The sequence below is a fragment of the Miscanthus floridulus genome, chromosome 11, assembly GCF_019320115.1.
Source record: "Miscanthus floridulus cultivar M001 chromosome 11, ASM1932011v1, whole genome shotgun sequence".
Taxonomy (NCBI): Eukaryota; Viridiplantae; Streptophyta; class Magnoliopsida; order Poales; family Poaceae; genus Miscanthus; species Miscanthus floridulus.
Window position 1 is genome coordinate 94633272 of NC_089590.1, and position 16021 is coordinate 94649292.

Here is a 16021-nt window from a genome sequence, read left to right on the forward strand (position 1 = left end):
ATGCTCCGGCTGTCCGGCAGCGAGGCCAGCCACGGCGAGACGGGACGGGACGACGTGGGGTGGGGCCGGTGTGCAGGGCGCAGCGGGGGGCAGAATCCCGGGAATGTCGTGGTTTTCCCTCGTTATATCTACCTTAAAATCTGGGGAATTTAAGACCGAACCGGCTACCAAAAGAATACCAAGCCTGCAATTAGCACGTTTTCCCTCGTTGAGAACCAAACAAAAAAAAACAAAGTCAGTATATCCAGCAGACTGCTTTATTAGATATGATGATTATGATGTCTGAATTTTGGACGCGAGATTGAAGATTGCAAGAAATTAAACTCCTGCAAATTTCAACAGAGTACTATATGTTTTAAACTTGTATGCTGAGTGGACAGTTGCGACGCGTGCTCGCTCGATCATGGTAGAGAACTGGAGATCGATCGCCGCCTTTTCTTCGTGTGTGTGTGCTACTACAGTACCACCACTCTCTCTCTCTTTTTTTGAAAGACCCGGTACTACTATTCCTTTTATATGCCCCGTCGTCTCGTCAAAAGGAGCCACGCCACGATGGATAGACAACTTTGATGAACGTCAAATTGCGGCCTAGCTAGGCCATGCATGTACTCATTGTAACACCCCCGGTACACGGCGAATATTTTTTTAATTTTAACTCCTTTTTTAATATAATTTTAAATCTAATACTGTCGTTTTTTTTAAATAACATTTTTGGCCGCGTCTATTGCCCTGGCGCGGCCAAATGCTTGTGCCGCGCCATGCATGGTAGCGCGGCACAGGGCTGACGTGGCGTGGGCCGGCCGGGGGGGGGGGCGCTGACGTGGCGGTTCTTGCCACGCCACCGACCCTGGCGCGGCAGTGCCGCGCCCTGTTGCGTGGCGCGGCTGGACCAAACATACCGCACGAGCAGCCACACCACCTGGCGGCGGCGGCGTTTGGGCGTCGAGCGGGCGAGCAGGGCAGGGGTGCGTGCAGGCGGACGGGATCGCACACGGTATATATCTGGTCCTGCCGCACCACAGATTAGGGCGCGGCACTGCCGCGCCAGGGTCGGTGACACGGTAAGACCCGCCACGTCAGCGGCCCCCAGGCCGGCCCACGCCACGTCAGCCCTGTGCCGCGTGGCGCGGCACAAGCATTTGGCCGCGCCAGGGCAATAGGCGCGGCCAAAAGTGTTAGTTTTTTTAAAAAAAACCGACAGTGTTAGATTTAAAATTATATTAAAAAAAGGGGTTAAAATTAAAAAAAATTCTACACGGCACATGCTCACTCTACCGAAGGGTGGCCTCCACGTACATAGCAATCCACTTGCGTTTTTGTTCTCGCTTCGCGCAAAACGATTAACCGAAGATTACTATGCGTCCATGGCTCGGCTATTTAAGTCGGTCTGGTTGTCCTAAGATTCACAGTTTCGGACTAAAGTCTGGTTGCACAACATTCTGGGATGCTACAGTACTGTATATGCTGTAATCAAGTCGGTTTGGATGGGTTAGTGCTTTTTAAAAATCAGATTTTTGTAACGTACAGTCCGATTGGATCCAAATATGATCTTAAATAGATAAACAGTATGTTAGGCATTTTCCAAACAATACAACCAAGGCCCGATTCGCTTGAACTCATCAAACCATACTTAAACGATTTTTTCTTTCGCAACGAACCAGTCAAGTACCTTATCATCCCGAGAATCATCAGCCGGACAGCCCGTAGAATGATTCTGGCATGCAAGGATTCTCACCGAGCTTGGTTGGCCGAACCACGACTACGTACGGCGGAGAATCTAGCTACCAGTAGTACTATATATATACTTTGACGTGAAGAAGAGCAGAAGAAGAGAGATATAAAAACTTGAGTAAAGTGCATCAGCGCCCCTAAACTTATACCGCTGTGTTATCCTGGTCTCTACGTGAGTTTAAATTTTAGGATACTAAATGACTTCAAACAAAAAAAAATTTAACTACAAAGTTGTAGATCGTATTGAGAACTATAACTTTCATATATACCATATCAATATCCAAGATTGTTTGATAATTTTAAATTTCAAATTTCAAAATCTATAAACATACAATAATATTTTTGGACCCTAAACAGTTTTAATTTAAAAAACTTTTCAACTACAAAGTCGTAGATCGCGTCGAGGGTTTCAATTTTGATATAAAGTTTGTCTTCATTCAAGTTCATATGAATAAGTTATGAATTATTTTTTAATATAAAATTTTTATATCAACCTGTTTTGACTCAGATGAGACTCAAAAATAAGTTTAGAGACTGGGACGACATAACTGAACAAGTTTGATGACCTAAATGAGTGATTTGCAAGTTTAGGGACTGAAATGATACAACCAAATAAGTTTAGAGACAAAAAAAAAACACATATGAATAAGTTTAAGAACCTAAACAGTTGATTTATGAGTCTATGGACCGGAATGATATAGCGGTGGACCGCTGTGGCACTTCACTCTAAAAACTTTGAGCCGCCGCGGCACACGGCATGGAGAACAAGTACTTACACCTAGTATTATTATTATAGTAGTAGTATAGTCGTGTACCTAAGCGAAGTGGGGGCGAGACATTATCCCCGGGCGCGTCGCCGGTAATGATGAGCTTTTATAAGCCCAAGCCCTGAGCTCCAACCATTTTGTCACCCGGAAAGACGCGCCGCTTGCGCCAGGGGAATATACGTAGACAAGGCGCAGCAGCTAAACCCTGGAATCTCGCACATGATTAGGCTGCCAGGCCGCCTTGCGACGCTCTCAGTTTGGAATTGACAGCTGCCTATAAACATGGCAACAAGTAAAATCCGCACAGCACAGATACTAGCCCTAGATATCCATATCCACGAGCAAAAATCCGTGCCCACACCCGCACCCGTTAACCGTCACAGGTAGAAAACCACGTCCGTGCCCGCTATCCGCGGATATCACATGCCCACGGGCACACCCGTATACCCGCAAAAATGAAGCAACAAAGCACCCAACCATATCTTAATAGCAAGTAAGAAACAATATATCAAAAAATAAACGTCTATATCTCAACATTAGATAAAGTATGACACATTGACCATACAAGAGTAATCAAAAGTACGTCTACATTAGTGTATCTCAAGTCATCACAAATTAACACGAATAAAGACATACAACCGTATATAGACTTATAGGGTCATTGGCGCGGGTCTAGCGGGTTTACGGGTGCGGATATCATTTTTCCATGCCCACGAGCAAATATCCATCGGGTTTAGAATCACACCCATGCCCATGCCTATGAGCACAAACTTAAACCCATATCCATGCCCATCGAATTTTCTATCCGCGGGCACGCGGATATTTTGTGCCCGTTGCCATCTTTAGCTGCCTACTCCTCCTATATGTATAGTACTGTACTCCATATGCCTACGGTTCGTCATGGTGGAAACTACCAGCAGTTGTACAGTATTTCGTTACTTCCGTTCGGAGACGGAGACATTTGCAAGGCCCCTGAGCAGTGATGAAAACGGATCTGATACGGACAGATATCACTGATATTATATTTATTTTTATATTTCTATCCCGATTTGGATTCAAATATGAATAGTGTCAACTATGTCGGATAGGATACGATTAGATATCGACATCATAAATATGCGATTTGAGTATTCGGATATGAATACGGTATCAGATGTTGGATATCCAGACTTGGATACGGACAAATCTCAATCTCTCTAAACGGATTCGGTTTCGAATACGGTCGGAAAATATCCGTACCGAGAGTAGAGACGAGACGAAACGTGGAAAGCAAAGAACGGATTGCCCAAGCCCAAAGGGAAGGAGTGGAAGGGACGGCCGGCGGAAAAGGGAGTATTTTGTTTGTTGGCTTGCGTGCGACCCGACGCCCCGTTCACCCTGCCCTTTTGCGGTTTCGCTCCGTTTTGCCGACGGGAATCTGGGACGAGACGACGGTGCGTGCCTGTGCCTGTGACTGCGACGCCGGGGGGGGGGGGGGGGGGGGAGCGCATGGGCCATGGGGTGGGACGCGTGCTCGGTTGTCGCCACATGACACTGCAATGCGGTGCGCCTGCCCTGCCGGCCTCGTAGTCCGAGCGCGGCCACGGCGAGACCGCGAGAGGAGAGGAGCCGGGTGGGTGACCGGATGGGGTATGCATGCATGGAATGATCGGTCCATTGGTCCTCTGGCCGGCGTCCGATCCGGGCGCGCGGGCCGAGGAGCACGCGCGCTCCTGCGTGCGGCGGGGAAAGGCGGAGCGGAGCCCCGGGGGGAGGAGGCCCGGATCGATCGATCGATGGCGTTGGCGGCCTGGGCTCTAGGGCCATCATGCTGGGCTTCAAGGTCCTGGTGGCGTGGCAGTGGCACGGGCACCGCACGGATGGGACGCCCGCTTTTAGGGGCCATTTTCTCCCTCGTGGCCATCTCCTCCTCCTTCTCCTCCTCCGTGTCAGCCGGTCAGGGAATGCCCTTGCTACGGACTACTAGTACTGTTCTCTTCTTCCTTTTCTTCGCTGATGAAGCCTGAACAAAAATCTGGACGAGTAATGGCGGCACTGTGGTGTCCACTTCTGTATGTATGCTACTGTACAGCGTACTAGGAGTAGGTGTGCCCGCTCGTTGTTGCTCGTACGTACGTTTCTTCTTCCTGCCGGCTCGAGGAGCGTCACGAGCCTGAGCCTAGCGGGTTTACAATAGGTGCTCATGCCATGACTGACGTACAGTACCGTTAAATGGAGCAGAAACACACAGCCCGCCATAGTAATGACTTCATTTTCCCAGAACAAGTTAGTAACCAGGCACCTGACCCAGTTTTTTTTTTTTTTTTTTGAGTGTAACTAGTTCTGTGACGTGTGGTCCTGTGTCCTGTGTAACAGGGAGGCCCATGGCCATACAGGGAAACTCGAAAGGAAAAGCGAATAGAAACCTTGGTGGATCAAAGATGGGCCTTCGGGCTCGTACCAAGATATCGACCCAATATGTGGCATACGGGCCTCCACGACTAGACTGTCCGAGCCGTCTTTTTCTTTTCTCTTAAAATCACGAGGAATTCCAAACCACGAATACACGAGTCCAGATTGGTTATTAGTTTAAAAAAAAAGGAGAGTGTTTCTCATAAAAAAAAGAAGGAGAGTCCAACAAATGCCCCAAAACGGCGACTGACCCCCCGGCTCCGCACAAGTCTTGTTTCCTCTTCTTTACAGGACTGGATTTTTGTCAGCCTGCAAATTCCACTCCCTACACCACCCACACTACTGGATTCAGGTCGGCAAAGACTAAATTGCACTCGGCAAAAAATACACGACAAAAAATTGATCGGCAAAGCTCTCTTTGTCGAGAGCCCCGGAGGCACTCGGCAAAGAAAAGCGACCGTCACGGCGCCGGCTCCGTTGACGGTCGCTTTGCCGAGTGCCAACTCTGCAGGCACTCGGCAAAGATTTTTTATTTTTTTTAAAAAAAATTCTTTGCCGAGTGCCCTCTATCCGGTCCTTAGCAAAGATGTTTTATTTTTTTCTTCTAAAAATTCTTTGCCGAGAGCCCTCTGGCCGGCGCTCGGCAAAGTTTGAATTTTTTTTTAAAAAAAAATTCTTTGCCGAGTGCCCTCTGGTCGGCACTCGACAAAGTTTGATTTTTTTAAATTCTTTGTCAAGTACCATGGTCATGGCACTCGACAAAGCTGGAAAAATGGTTTTCCGAGCGCCCATATTTCCAGCTTTGCCGAGTGCTGTGACTATGGCACTCGACAACGGAGTTCTTTGTCGAGTGCAACACTCAGCAAAGTGACCCAAAATGGCAATTTTTTTACATTCCATCATGACAAATAAATTCATACAAGCATATATCACATATATATATATCTCATCCATCACATATATATCTCATCCATCCACATATCCATCCGCACATATCACATACATCACAATATATATCACATATATAATAATAAGTGCTCAAGTCCATCCAAATAAATCCACAAGCCCATCATAAGTTCATCAAAGTCCACAAGTGCATCACAAGTATATCACAAGTCCATCACCAAGTGAACAACAAATGAAAAAATACAACGTGCACTCATCTCGGCCACTGCGACTGTGGTGAAGGCACAGCTCTATCATTCGGAGGTGCATGAGGTGGATTATTCGAACCACCGTCAGATGGAGACTGCACAAAGGAGAAAAGATTGCATATGAGATAAAATTATTTGGATAGTTAATCTAGAAAGGTAGAGGCCATACAAGTAAAGCACAAGCGAAAGTAAAAAAACTTTCATAAGTAGCTGTAGCTGTAGGACACGGAGGCGGAGGTGGAACCAACAGCCCAGCTGGCAGAGAGAAGCCCAGACGTTGCCCAAGCCCTTGTAGGAACTCCGTAATGTCCGTTAGCCTCTGCGCCAGGGCCTGCCGCTCGGCCCGCTTGGCCTCCAGCTGGGCCGCCATCCTCTGCTGCCCGGCCTCCATCTCCTGACGTTGCCTCATTTATTGTTCCAGCCGGGCCTACAATATTTCACTCCAATATTTTAGTAATGCAAAACTAATTAAGGTGTGTAAAGATCAATGTATGACAAGTAAAATAGGAATAACCTCGAGTGCGTCGACCTGATGCTATGCAGCGGTCGGCCGTGTGCGAATGGCCGAGCTCTCGCTCATGTTCTATGCTCGGATCTAGGAGAGAGAGAGGGAGTAGAGGCCATGTCGATGACGCCGTCACCAAGCCAGAACCGCCCATGCTTCTTACCTTGCCCCTCCCTCATGACGGCCTCTCCATCGAAGTCCTGGGTGCTCAGATCGTGGTCTGGCCCATGGAGCGACCTCGCCACCTCAGTGTACTCACCGATGCGGGAGTAGATGCTCAGGTTCGTGTATGCCTTGGGCGGGTCCTCCAGGTTGAAGGAGACATCGGACGTCGCCTTGCCCTTGTGGGCCATACACCATGCCTGGAAGTCCGAGCAAGCCTAGCCACTATGTGACGCCGACTGTGAGAAAGACAGCACGATGATTAGAAATCAGGCAGAACTAAACATCACAATAGATAAATGAATTCACGTACCCATGCTTATTTGTATCCGGTGAGGCTGCGGCTGCCTTGATGGTGTGCTGGACCTTGCATCTGCAAATGATGGTCCCGGACATCCCTATGCATCTTGAGGTACTCCTCCATGAACCACCTCTCCACCATCATCGCCCAGCACTCGGGATACGCTTGGCACCACCATGGAATCATCTACACGTCATCAAGTATTGGACATATAAGAAGATCAAATTAAACCAACTTAATCTCAAAACGAATCAATATTGATGTTCTTCATTTACCTCAAGGTACTGCTTCTGGGTTAGCTGCATCTCTCTTTGCGTCTTTCTTGGTTTTCCTCTCTCCAAGCTTCGACCCGTAGTAGGTTACGATGGCCTAGATGCGCACCTCGTGATGTATGTCGGTGACGAGTTTTTTTATAGGCTTTGGTAGTCACCTGCTCCGCCCTGGCCTCAAATCCCTTCTCGCATCTGTAATAAGTCTACATACAAAAGCGATGTATCCATTCATTATTTCAAGAAAAGTCCAATGAATGCGACATATTGAGCAATGTTGTGCGTGTTGGGAGTATGCCCTAGAGATAATCATAGAGATGATTATATTGCCTTGTATCCATGATATATTATGAGTTCATTGAATTTCCATTAAAGACAACATGTATCGATTAGCAATTATGTGAATTATTTGTGAAACTCTTTTACTTGTATGGTTATTCTAATGTTGTCCCTGGTCAGAGTTCGTGTGAGAACACACATGAATAATGTATCAGCACATTATTAGTTGATGACTATGTTTCACAAGTCATAGACATGGAAATGTCAAACTAATAATGTGGGCACATGTATGACATGGGGCTAGACTGACCCAACGTGAGATGTCGTTATTATCTCTATTCACATCATGTACGTTATGTCCTTAGACATGAGATTGTTGTATGTATTCAAGATGTGAAACGACCTACTCAGGAACTATCAAACGCTACTCCGTAACAGGGTAGTTATAAAGGTGGTTTTTGGGTTTATCGGGAAACATGCTATGAGACATAGACAATCAAGATGGAATTTGCCCCTCTATATATGAGAGAGATATCACTAGATCACTCTAGTGATTAGATCAAGAAATGCATGACCGTGCTTGGGTTAAGTGTTAACCTATGAGTTGGACCAAATATCATGAGGCAAGGGAATAACAAGTATGTGGTTTTATGGTGGTTCGTCTGATATGATCTTTGCGTACACATAGGAGTTGACATGCCTTGCTAGAGGCCGCTATCAACTAATGGCTGAGTAGGAGTACTCGGGCCATGTCTATGTGTGCATGAACCCATAGGGCCACACGCTTAAGGGGATGGAAGCCTAATTCAGATTGGATCCGAATTAGACAAGGCTTAGGGTTACTAATAGGCCTCCAACTCAGGAGCTCATTAGGGACGCCTATAAATATGTGGGGTGGGCAATAGGGCTAAGGAATCCACGCCTTTTGGCAGCCATCGTCGCCCATCCTATGCCCGTGCCTGCTGCTCCTCGCGGACATAGCAGTTCTGAGGCGCAACGCTTCCTCCCTGTACGTGTGGATACCTCGAAGGTGCTACATCTGGAGCACAAGGACGAACCGCACGAAGGGGACGAACGAACGGATGACCTCGCAACTACACGGCACTGCTACGACGCGTTCGACTACGTCGAGTCGCTTCCGCTGTACCTACGCGTCTAGTGGTAATCCCGTGATCTATAACTAGCAGTAGATCCTGGTTTATGAGGTCAAATTTTTGTTTTCTGGCTAGCGTATCATCCTCATAACCCTTCAGTGGTATCAGAGCTGTTACTGCGTTGTTATAGGGTCGGATGAGTGTGTATGGAGATATACGCGGTTGTAGATAAGTCTCTGATCATGGTACGTGATTTTACCGTGTTGGTCTTGTAACGATCTACTCGTACCGGTCGGAATTTCGCCATCCGAGTTAAGTGATACATGTAAATCCAATCATGGCAAGATGGAGATCAATCAGATTGATCGAATCGAACCTAGGTAAAGAGCCGAGCGCATGTGATGCGCAATGGTGATATATTGGATCTACTGCCGAGGGCCGGGGTGTAAGAAAAAGTGCTGTTCGGTAAAACAGCCATAACTTTTGCATACGACCTCAGATTGAGACGAATTCTATATAAAAATTGTAGAAAAAAAATTTACATCTGATTCTCACCCGCTTTGCTGATTTCGCTGAAATTAGATTTGCGAAAAACGGCCAGGAAGATGGTGTTTTCAGCGTTTTAAGATTAGACGTCGGAATCGGTTAACTCTGTTTTGCAGGAATTTGTGACTGGTATAGTCCTTATGTGTATGTGATGCATGTATGTAATTAATTCATGGCTTACATGTCGTGAGTATGACAATATGGCTGGAGCCACTAAGATATTGTCAAATTGATGTAATGGCCTGCGTGCCAAACTGTGATGACGCCTTCGCATGGGACCAGTGACGAACATGGTTGCGACCCTGGAAGTCTTCTTCTCTCTCTCTCTCTCGTTCTTCTCCTTTTCCTCCGCTGTAAACCACGCTTTCCCTTCACCTATAAAAGGGGAAGCAGGGCGCCCCATGAAAAGGGGGACGAAATCAGAATACAAGAGCACGACACGAGCACATGGCTGAGCAGCAAGCGAGCTCTCAGCACCCGTTCACTTCTTTCACCAGAGACTTGAGATCCTCTCCCTCTCTCGCCTGTTTATAACCCATACTGCAATCCAAGTGTTGGTAACACAAGCAGTAGCGAACTGGACGTAGGAACGTTCCGCCCGAACCAGTATAAACCCTTGTGTCCTCCGAGCACACCATCCGAGCCAGACGCGCAAATACAAATTTACTCGTCGGTGGTCCGAAAACACGGACAATTGTGTTTTCATTTTTTCTGGAAGCCACCATGGTAGCTACCTGCATTAGTGATCCCAACATACTTTGAGTTGAAGCGTGGTGGGATCACACAGTTTGATTCTCACTCTCTATTTCATGAGTTTGGCATCAGTTGTTGGGTACTACTTGCAGAGATGAGACCTATCAGCTCTATGGTGCTCCTACTGTCAATCTTCGGACATTCAGCAAACATGTTGGTTTTGGATGGCCCTGTTACTTTGGTTGGCATATTAGATTGGTGCAAGTCCCCTAGATGTTTCCTACTGTTGAGCTCTATTTGGCCAGTTAAAAAGAAGCGCCAATTGCTTAGTTCCAGTGTGGTTCTGAATCTAGAGGATTACAGCAACATGAATATGCTTACTTTTAGGGTTCATTCTATATCGGTGCAACTCTCTTGGCTGTCATCTATTTGGGCATGCAGTTCAGTGGTTATGTGGTATCACCTACATCTATCAATCTCTGTTGGTGGTTCTGATGATTCTGATGGAGTCCATGTACCCGCTGCCTACAAGGTGCTCAAGCTGCAACATCAGTTAAGTCCACAAGGTGTGTTTGTCAAGTTGGAAACACTATGGGCACCATCGGCATGGATATGTTTAGTTGGGTCTAGAGCCACCAAAGAGGCAGTGATAAGAGTGGTTCTATACTCGGATTTAGCTCACTGCCAGATAAATGAGCTAACAGCTGGAGGTTATTCACTGATTAAAAATGTTGCTAGGAAGGACTCAGGTGCTGAATGGGTTTCATTTCAGAAACTATTTGTACCCTCCTAGCAGAAACATGCTTTGCTCTTTAGTGATCGTCTGCTCCAAGAAGCATACAATGAAGATTTACATACACCTTGGGACCCAGACGATTCAATGTTTTAGCATCAGATTGGGAATGAACCAAGACACAAGGATGTAGGGATATCAGATACTCAGGTCTGTTGTGATGCCGAATTGCTTCTCGGCATTATGGACTTGCAGTGCCATGGGATCCTGGTGGTACCGAACTGTCTCCATCGGCTTGGGGGCAAGTCGAAGCTCAAGGAGGGAGGAATGTTAGGTATCACCCTTGGTTGGGCCACCATATGGGCCTAGGCCTGGTCCTAGTCCTAGTTGAGTATTGCCTAGACCTATGGATGTCATCTACAAAAGCGTACGAGCAGCAACTGGAAAAGGATCAAACAATTATCAGAAGAAACCATCTCCTACCTACTGTTCCTCTTCCTCCTTCCTCTGGGACTGCTCATCTTATTCCTCAAGCCTCTATCTCTCTCTATACCCGGTTCCCCTTCATTCTCTACTCCGACCTCCCTCCCCTTGAGGTCCTGTACCCTAATTAGCAGTGAATCAAGTTATCTGTGAACCAATATACTTGGGGTTGCTAACAGGAAGACTATCCCTCTTCCTTGGGAGATTTCTCGTAAGGCAAGGGGCGTTTGCCGAGCAGATTGCTTATCTTTTTATCCGCAGGCTTTGCTTGGGCTATTTGGACTACAAGAAACAAGATGACTATTGAGAAATCATTTCTCAAAGCTCCTACTGATGTGTTATACCACGCGGTTTTGTTGATGCAGAGGTGGAGCGTGCTATTGAAGGAGAAGGAGAAGGAACACATCAATCAAGCATTGGAGTCGATCCCGGGATGGTTGCTAAAGTTCAGACCTACTACTTTGATGGCAACTGATGTGTTTGAAATTTAGTTCTTTTGTGTCGAGGAGATGTAATGCTGCTGGTATCCCCAGTGAATTTGAGTTTAAACTTGTGGTGTGGAGTTGTAATGCTGTTGGTAACCCTAGCGTTCCATGTAACTTGTTGCTTTCTTAAAAGAGTTTAATCTCGTTTAAAAAACAACACAACACAAATTTAAAGCAAATTATACCCGCTGAATACTAAATTAGGCTATCGAGTCAATTCTGGTAAAACTATCTAGGTCGGTTTGCCAATCCGACTAAAGCGGTTTTGACAGGTCTAAGTTGGAGTTTGGAAACATGCATATTTCGGTATCGTAAATATTTTCTAATGGGTATGATCGATTAAGGGTATCTACTAGTCGATCGAAATCAATCTACATCTACGTTTTAATGCATTCCAAACCCTAGCGTTGTCAAACCCATATCTTGTTGTCCTCCAAGTTTCTTGACTTGAATTATCGATGTTCCAGGCGACCATATGACTCTAGAACTAACCCTAGGTGCACCCTTCCCGACGAATCCTTTTCGAGAGGTGTTTGTAGGATTTTGCAGCCAACTCAACTAGGCAAACTCGGCTCGGCCCGACCCGAGATCAATGGGTTTGGCCTAGGTCGTTCACCTAATTGGTTAGGGCCTAAACAGAGGTATGACTGTCCAGAAATATTTTCTTAGCCTGAACCTGGCCAAAATATTATTTTCATTTATTTTTACACTGAAAACTCAGGTGCTGGACGCTCAGGCCTGGCCCGAACCTTCCCACTAGGGAGGCCTGAGCACGAAGTCTAGGCCCATAACTAGTTGGCCTTTTTGCAGGCCTAACTTTTGCTCAGGTTTTCTCGGACGCGTTGCAATTTGCAAGGTGTTCTTCAATCTGAGCATGCCAAGCTTATTCTCGTTATCTCGTATCTTCATTGGACCTTTCCGACTCTTGACCCTGACCCGGAATTCATCAACAGAGAAATTCTGATGTTAATGTGGAGACTCTAGCTAATATACTTGCCAAAGCTACATTATTCAGAGCATTAGATCACAAAATGGCCTTGTTAGGTTGTGTCCAACAGGAGACCCATCATGAGACTCAAATCCAAAATAGATCTCCAACAGAATACCTATAGCCTTCAACAGAATACTTATATGGAAGACACATTTTGGGTATCAGGAGAGGTATAACCCAAATCTGAGTATCCTCTCTCCTGGAGACCCATTTGCAGAAAGAGTTCTCTTTTAGGGTCATGTTGCTGGAGAAGCTCAAAAATAGATATTGAACTCTTTGTCTGTTGTGCTACCCAAACATAAAATAGGTGTTATATTTTGAGTAACGGTTGTTGGAGATAGTGTTAGGTAGTACTGTGCCACCGAGAGGACTACTATCCATCCATACATACATACGGCATAGGGCAGCGACAATGGGACGGACATCCTAAAGCTTTATTTTGACACACATGCATGCTTCACTAACGTGATGGTTGCCGTCTCATATATCTATCCAGCGTCATCCACTCATCCGACAGGATTCTGGAACAACCACGGGCGATTAAAGTGGAGCCACACGGTAGTCTTCTTCAACGTTGATGCTTGCCGTCCCTAGCTCCCAGGCCTCGAGCTTGGACACGGTCACTGGGTGAGCTCCGTTGTTGAACAGGTACAGGTGGCTACTGCCGCCTGCTGCCACGTGCTCAGGGTACACTCGGGCCGTGATGCACGTCCGGCCCCCGCCTCCGAAGCTCTCGATGACAGAGTGGTCAATCTGTTTTTTTGGTCAACGTGACGTGACGTGAGTGTCACCTTTGTTAATCCTCAGGGATGTACTAGTACTATCACAAAGCTTCAACTAGAGAATGAAGACAAGTTTTCTGCCGCTGCCACTGAAAATCTCACCAGTGTTCTCAGCGATATTCTCCTGTCCTTCTCCACGTCCACTCCAACGAATCCTGCATAGACTGGCTTGTGCACCCCCTCTTTTGTCGATGACCTGTACTTCCATATTTGCAGCAAAAATGATTGCAAAAGATAGTTGTTTTTATGTTTGTTTATTAGAATCTGAATTGGTAAACAAACAGGGGCGTTTGGTTTAGTTTGGCAGAGTTGCATGCAATATATACCTTGTCAGATCGGCACACATGAGGACCTTGTACGTGCCACCGTGCCGGAACACCCTGAAGAAGACGGTGGTCTGCTCCAGCATGTCGCCGGACGCCATCACGACCAGCCCGAACGGCCCGACGCCGCCAGGGCCCGGCGAGGAAGCGTCCTTCTCCGCGCACATCTTCTGGGGATCAAGCAGCCACTTGGGGTCCAGCTCCTCGGCATACTCCAGGCTCGGGACCTCGAACACGACCTCCACGTCCGCCTGCAGGGCCTCGACGCCGGCGATCTCGCGCAGGCCGCCGGAGCCGATCTCCGCGCCCACCAGCGCGACTCGCCCCCTCCGCAGCGTCTGGATCTCCTCCACCGGCCACTGCACCAGCTGCTTCCCGTCGGCGTCCAGCCACAGCGCTCTCGGGAACGTCTGGATGCCCGTCCAGTCCTTGCCGACGTCGTCGGAGCGGCTGTCCGTCTCGTCCAGCCACGCCCACAGCACGCGCCGCTTCTTCCGCGCGTCGAAGAACGTCTTGGCCCCGAACAGGTGGCCGTGGTCGATCCGGCGCCAGTTCCGGACGTCGTGGTCGCCGTCCTCCACCGGCGCGAACGTGTCGGCCTCGTCGTCGTACCGCCCCACCACGTAGTAGTCCTCGTCGGCGGCCTTGCTGAGCTTGAGCACGTGCCTCACCCCGGGCCCGCCGCTCGCAGTCGCCGACGTGTCGAGCCCCTCCGTGCCGCGCTCCGCCACCGGGAACAGGTCCGGGCACTCCCAGACGGGCACGTCGGGGGACGCGTGCAGCGGCGCGGGGTTCCGCTCCCAGTGGACGAAGTCCGCACTGCGGTACACCACGGTGGAGCCCACGCCGCCGACCTCGGCGACGACGGCGAACCGCCAGAGCCCGTCGCGGCCGAGCCACGCCGTGGTGGGGTCCCGGAAGTTGTTGCGCGTCACGTCGGCCGGCTGCGGGACGACCGGATTGCAGCTGGGCTTGTGCCACTCCCGCAGGAGCGGGTCCGACGGGTTCTTGGGGAACGCCACGTTCTGCACCTGCACGTCGTTGGCGTCGCGCCCGGTGTAGAGGATGGCCGGGCGGCCGTCGGCCAGCGTGGTGGCGGAACCCGACCAGCAGCCCTCGGCGTCGAACGGCGACGTCGGGTCCAGCGCGGTGCCCAGGAAGGCCCAGTTCACCAGGTCGCCGGAGACGGAGTGGCCCCAGGAGAGCTTCCCGATGCCGAACAGTGGGCCGTGCGGGTTGTACTGGAAGAACAGGTGGTACATGCCCTTGTGGTACAAAGGCCCTGCCACACAAGCACTCGGTGTCATTTGTATGAAAAAAAAAAATCCAAAATTTAAGATTAGATCGAATTGTTTTAAGAGTTGAGACTGAATTTTGTCCAAGATATCGAGCTGAGAACCGAAGAACAGGTGACACTATTGAGTATTGCCAGAGAACTAGCTACGAGATACTCCTAAAGAAGAATGCGTACCATTTGGATCTGTTCAGTTTTATCCACACACCACGTGTTCCAGCAAAATCAAGAGACGCACATATGCAAATAAAAACAGAAAGAAAAGTCAGTTTGCTTCTTCTTCCTGGTTTCTATGGTTCTGACATGATCAAGCACAGATCCTGCGTACCGTTCATCCAGTTCTTGGCAGGCTGGAAATGGTACGCAGTTCGGCCATGGCGCAGGCTCTGCTTCCCGTTCATGGCGCGAGCCGGGGAGAACGATTGGAGGAAGAGACGAAGAACAGAAAGGCGAAGGTGAAATTCCACACCATTGCCATGGCTGGATCAGGGTGTTTTTATAGCTAATAGAAAATATGGATAGCTTGGAGATTGCAGAAGACTTCAGCCGCAACTGTCCTCCAAGTCTCCGAGTTTAACACTTGTTTTAGACTTGGGCACTTGACTCTCTTGCATTAGTGCCTAAGCATGCTTAGCGCCTTACCCAATAACAAAGTAATGCTAAGCGGATGGGGTGCTGAGTCATTCAGGTGTTGTTTACTTGGTGGAACACGCTTTCTTCTCCATAATACTGATGAAACGTCAGGATCAGAAAGCTCCTCGCATTTTCGGTAGGTGGACGGCTATTTTTTTTTTCTTTTATTTACAGAGACCATGTTGGAGATGTGCACGCTCAACAGATATCATGATCATCACACCATTGCTTATGTGCAGTTCTTACTAGCTCTAGGAACAGAGACACACATGGCCTCGCATCTCGCATTTTTTGTTGTGTGAAAGTCTTCAAAATACAATTAGGAATTTTCTGGTTACATTTTTTCATTTTATGTACCATTAAATCCAATTTTTGGAAGCTTCTAATATATTTTTGTGACGCTGA

The 16021-nt window shown here is 48.0% G+C and overlaps 1 protein-coding gene and 1 long non-coding RNA gene across 3 annotated transcripts; both read right to left on the reverse strand.

Annotated features, from left to right (window-relative positions):
- Positions 1-6761: 6761 nt before the first annotated feature.
- On the reverse strand, positions 6762-7416 carry LOC136493998 (uncharacterized). Its single transcript, XR_010768465.1, has 3 exons — positions 7287-7416; positions 7024-7197; positions 6762-6949 (listed from the first exon to the last, which is right to left on the reverse strand). It is a non-coding gene; the product is annotated as an uncharacterized lncRNA (long non-coding RNA).
- A 5039-nt stretch (positions 7417-12455) lies between these two features.
- LOC136493997 (beta-fructofuranosidase, insoluble isoenzyme 7-like) lies at positions 12456-15599 on the reverse strand. 2 transcript variants are annotated; one of them, XM_066490132.1, is made up of 4 exons: positions 15312-15599; positions 13693-14971; positions 13469-13562; positions 12456-13337 (listed from the first exon to the last, which is right to left on the reverse strand). In XM_066490132.1, exons 1-4 carry the CDS (start codon positions 15382-15384, stop codon positions 13125-13127), a joined length of 1659 nt encoding a protein of 552 aa, XP_066346229.1. In that variant the 5' UTR covers positions 15385-15599; the 3' UTR covers positions 12456-13124. The 2 variants fall into 2 exon arrangements, with proteins under 2 accessions (XP_066346229.1, XP_066346230.1); XM_066490133.1 differs by lacking the exon at positions 15312-15599 and adding an exon at positions 15161-15258 and having other exon boundaries at positions 12457-13337.
- Between the last annotated feature and the right edge of the window lie 422 nt (positions 15600-16021).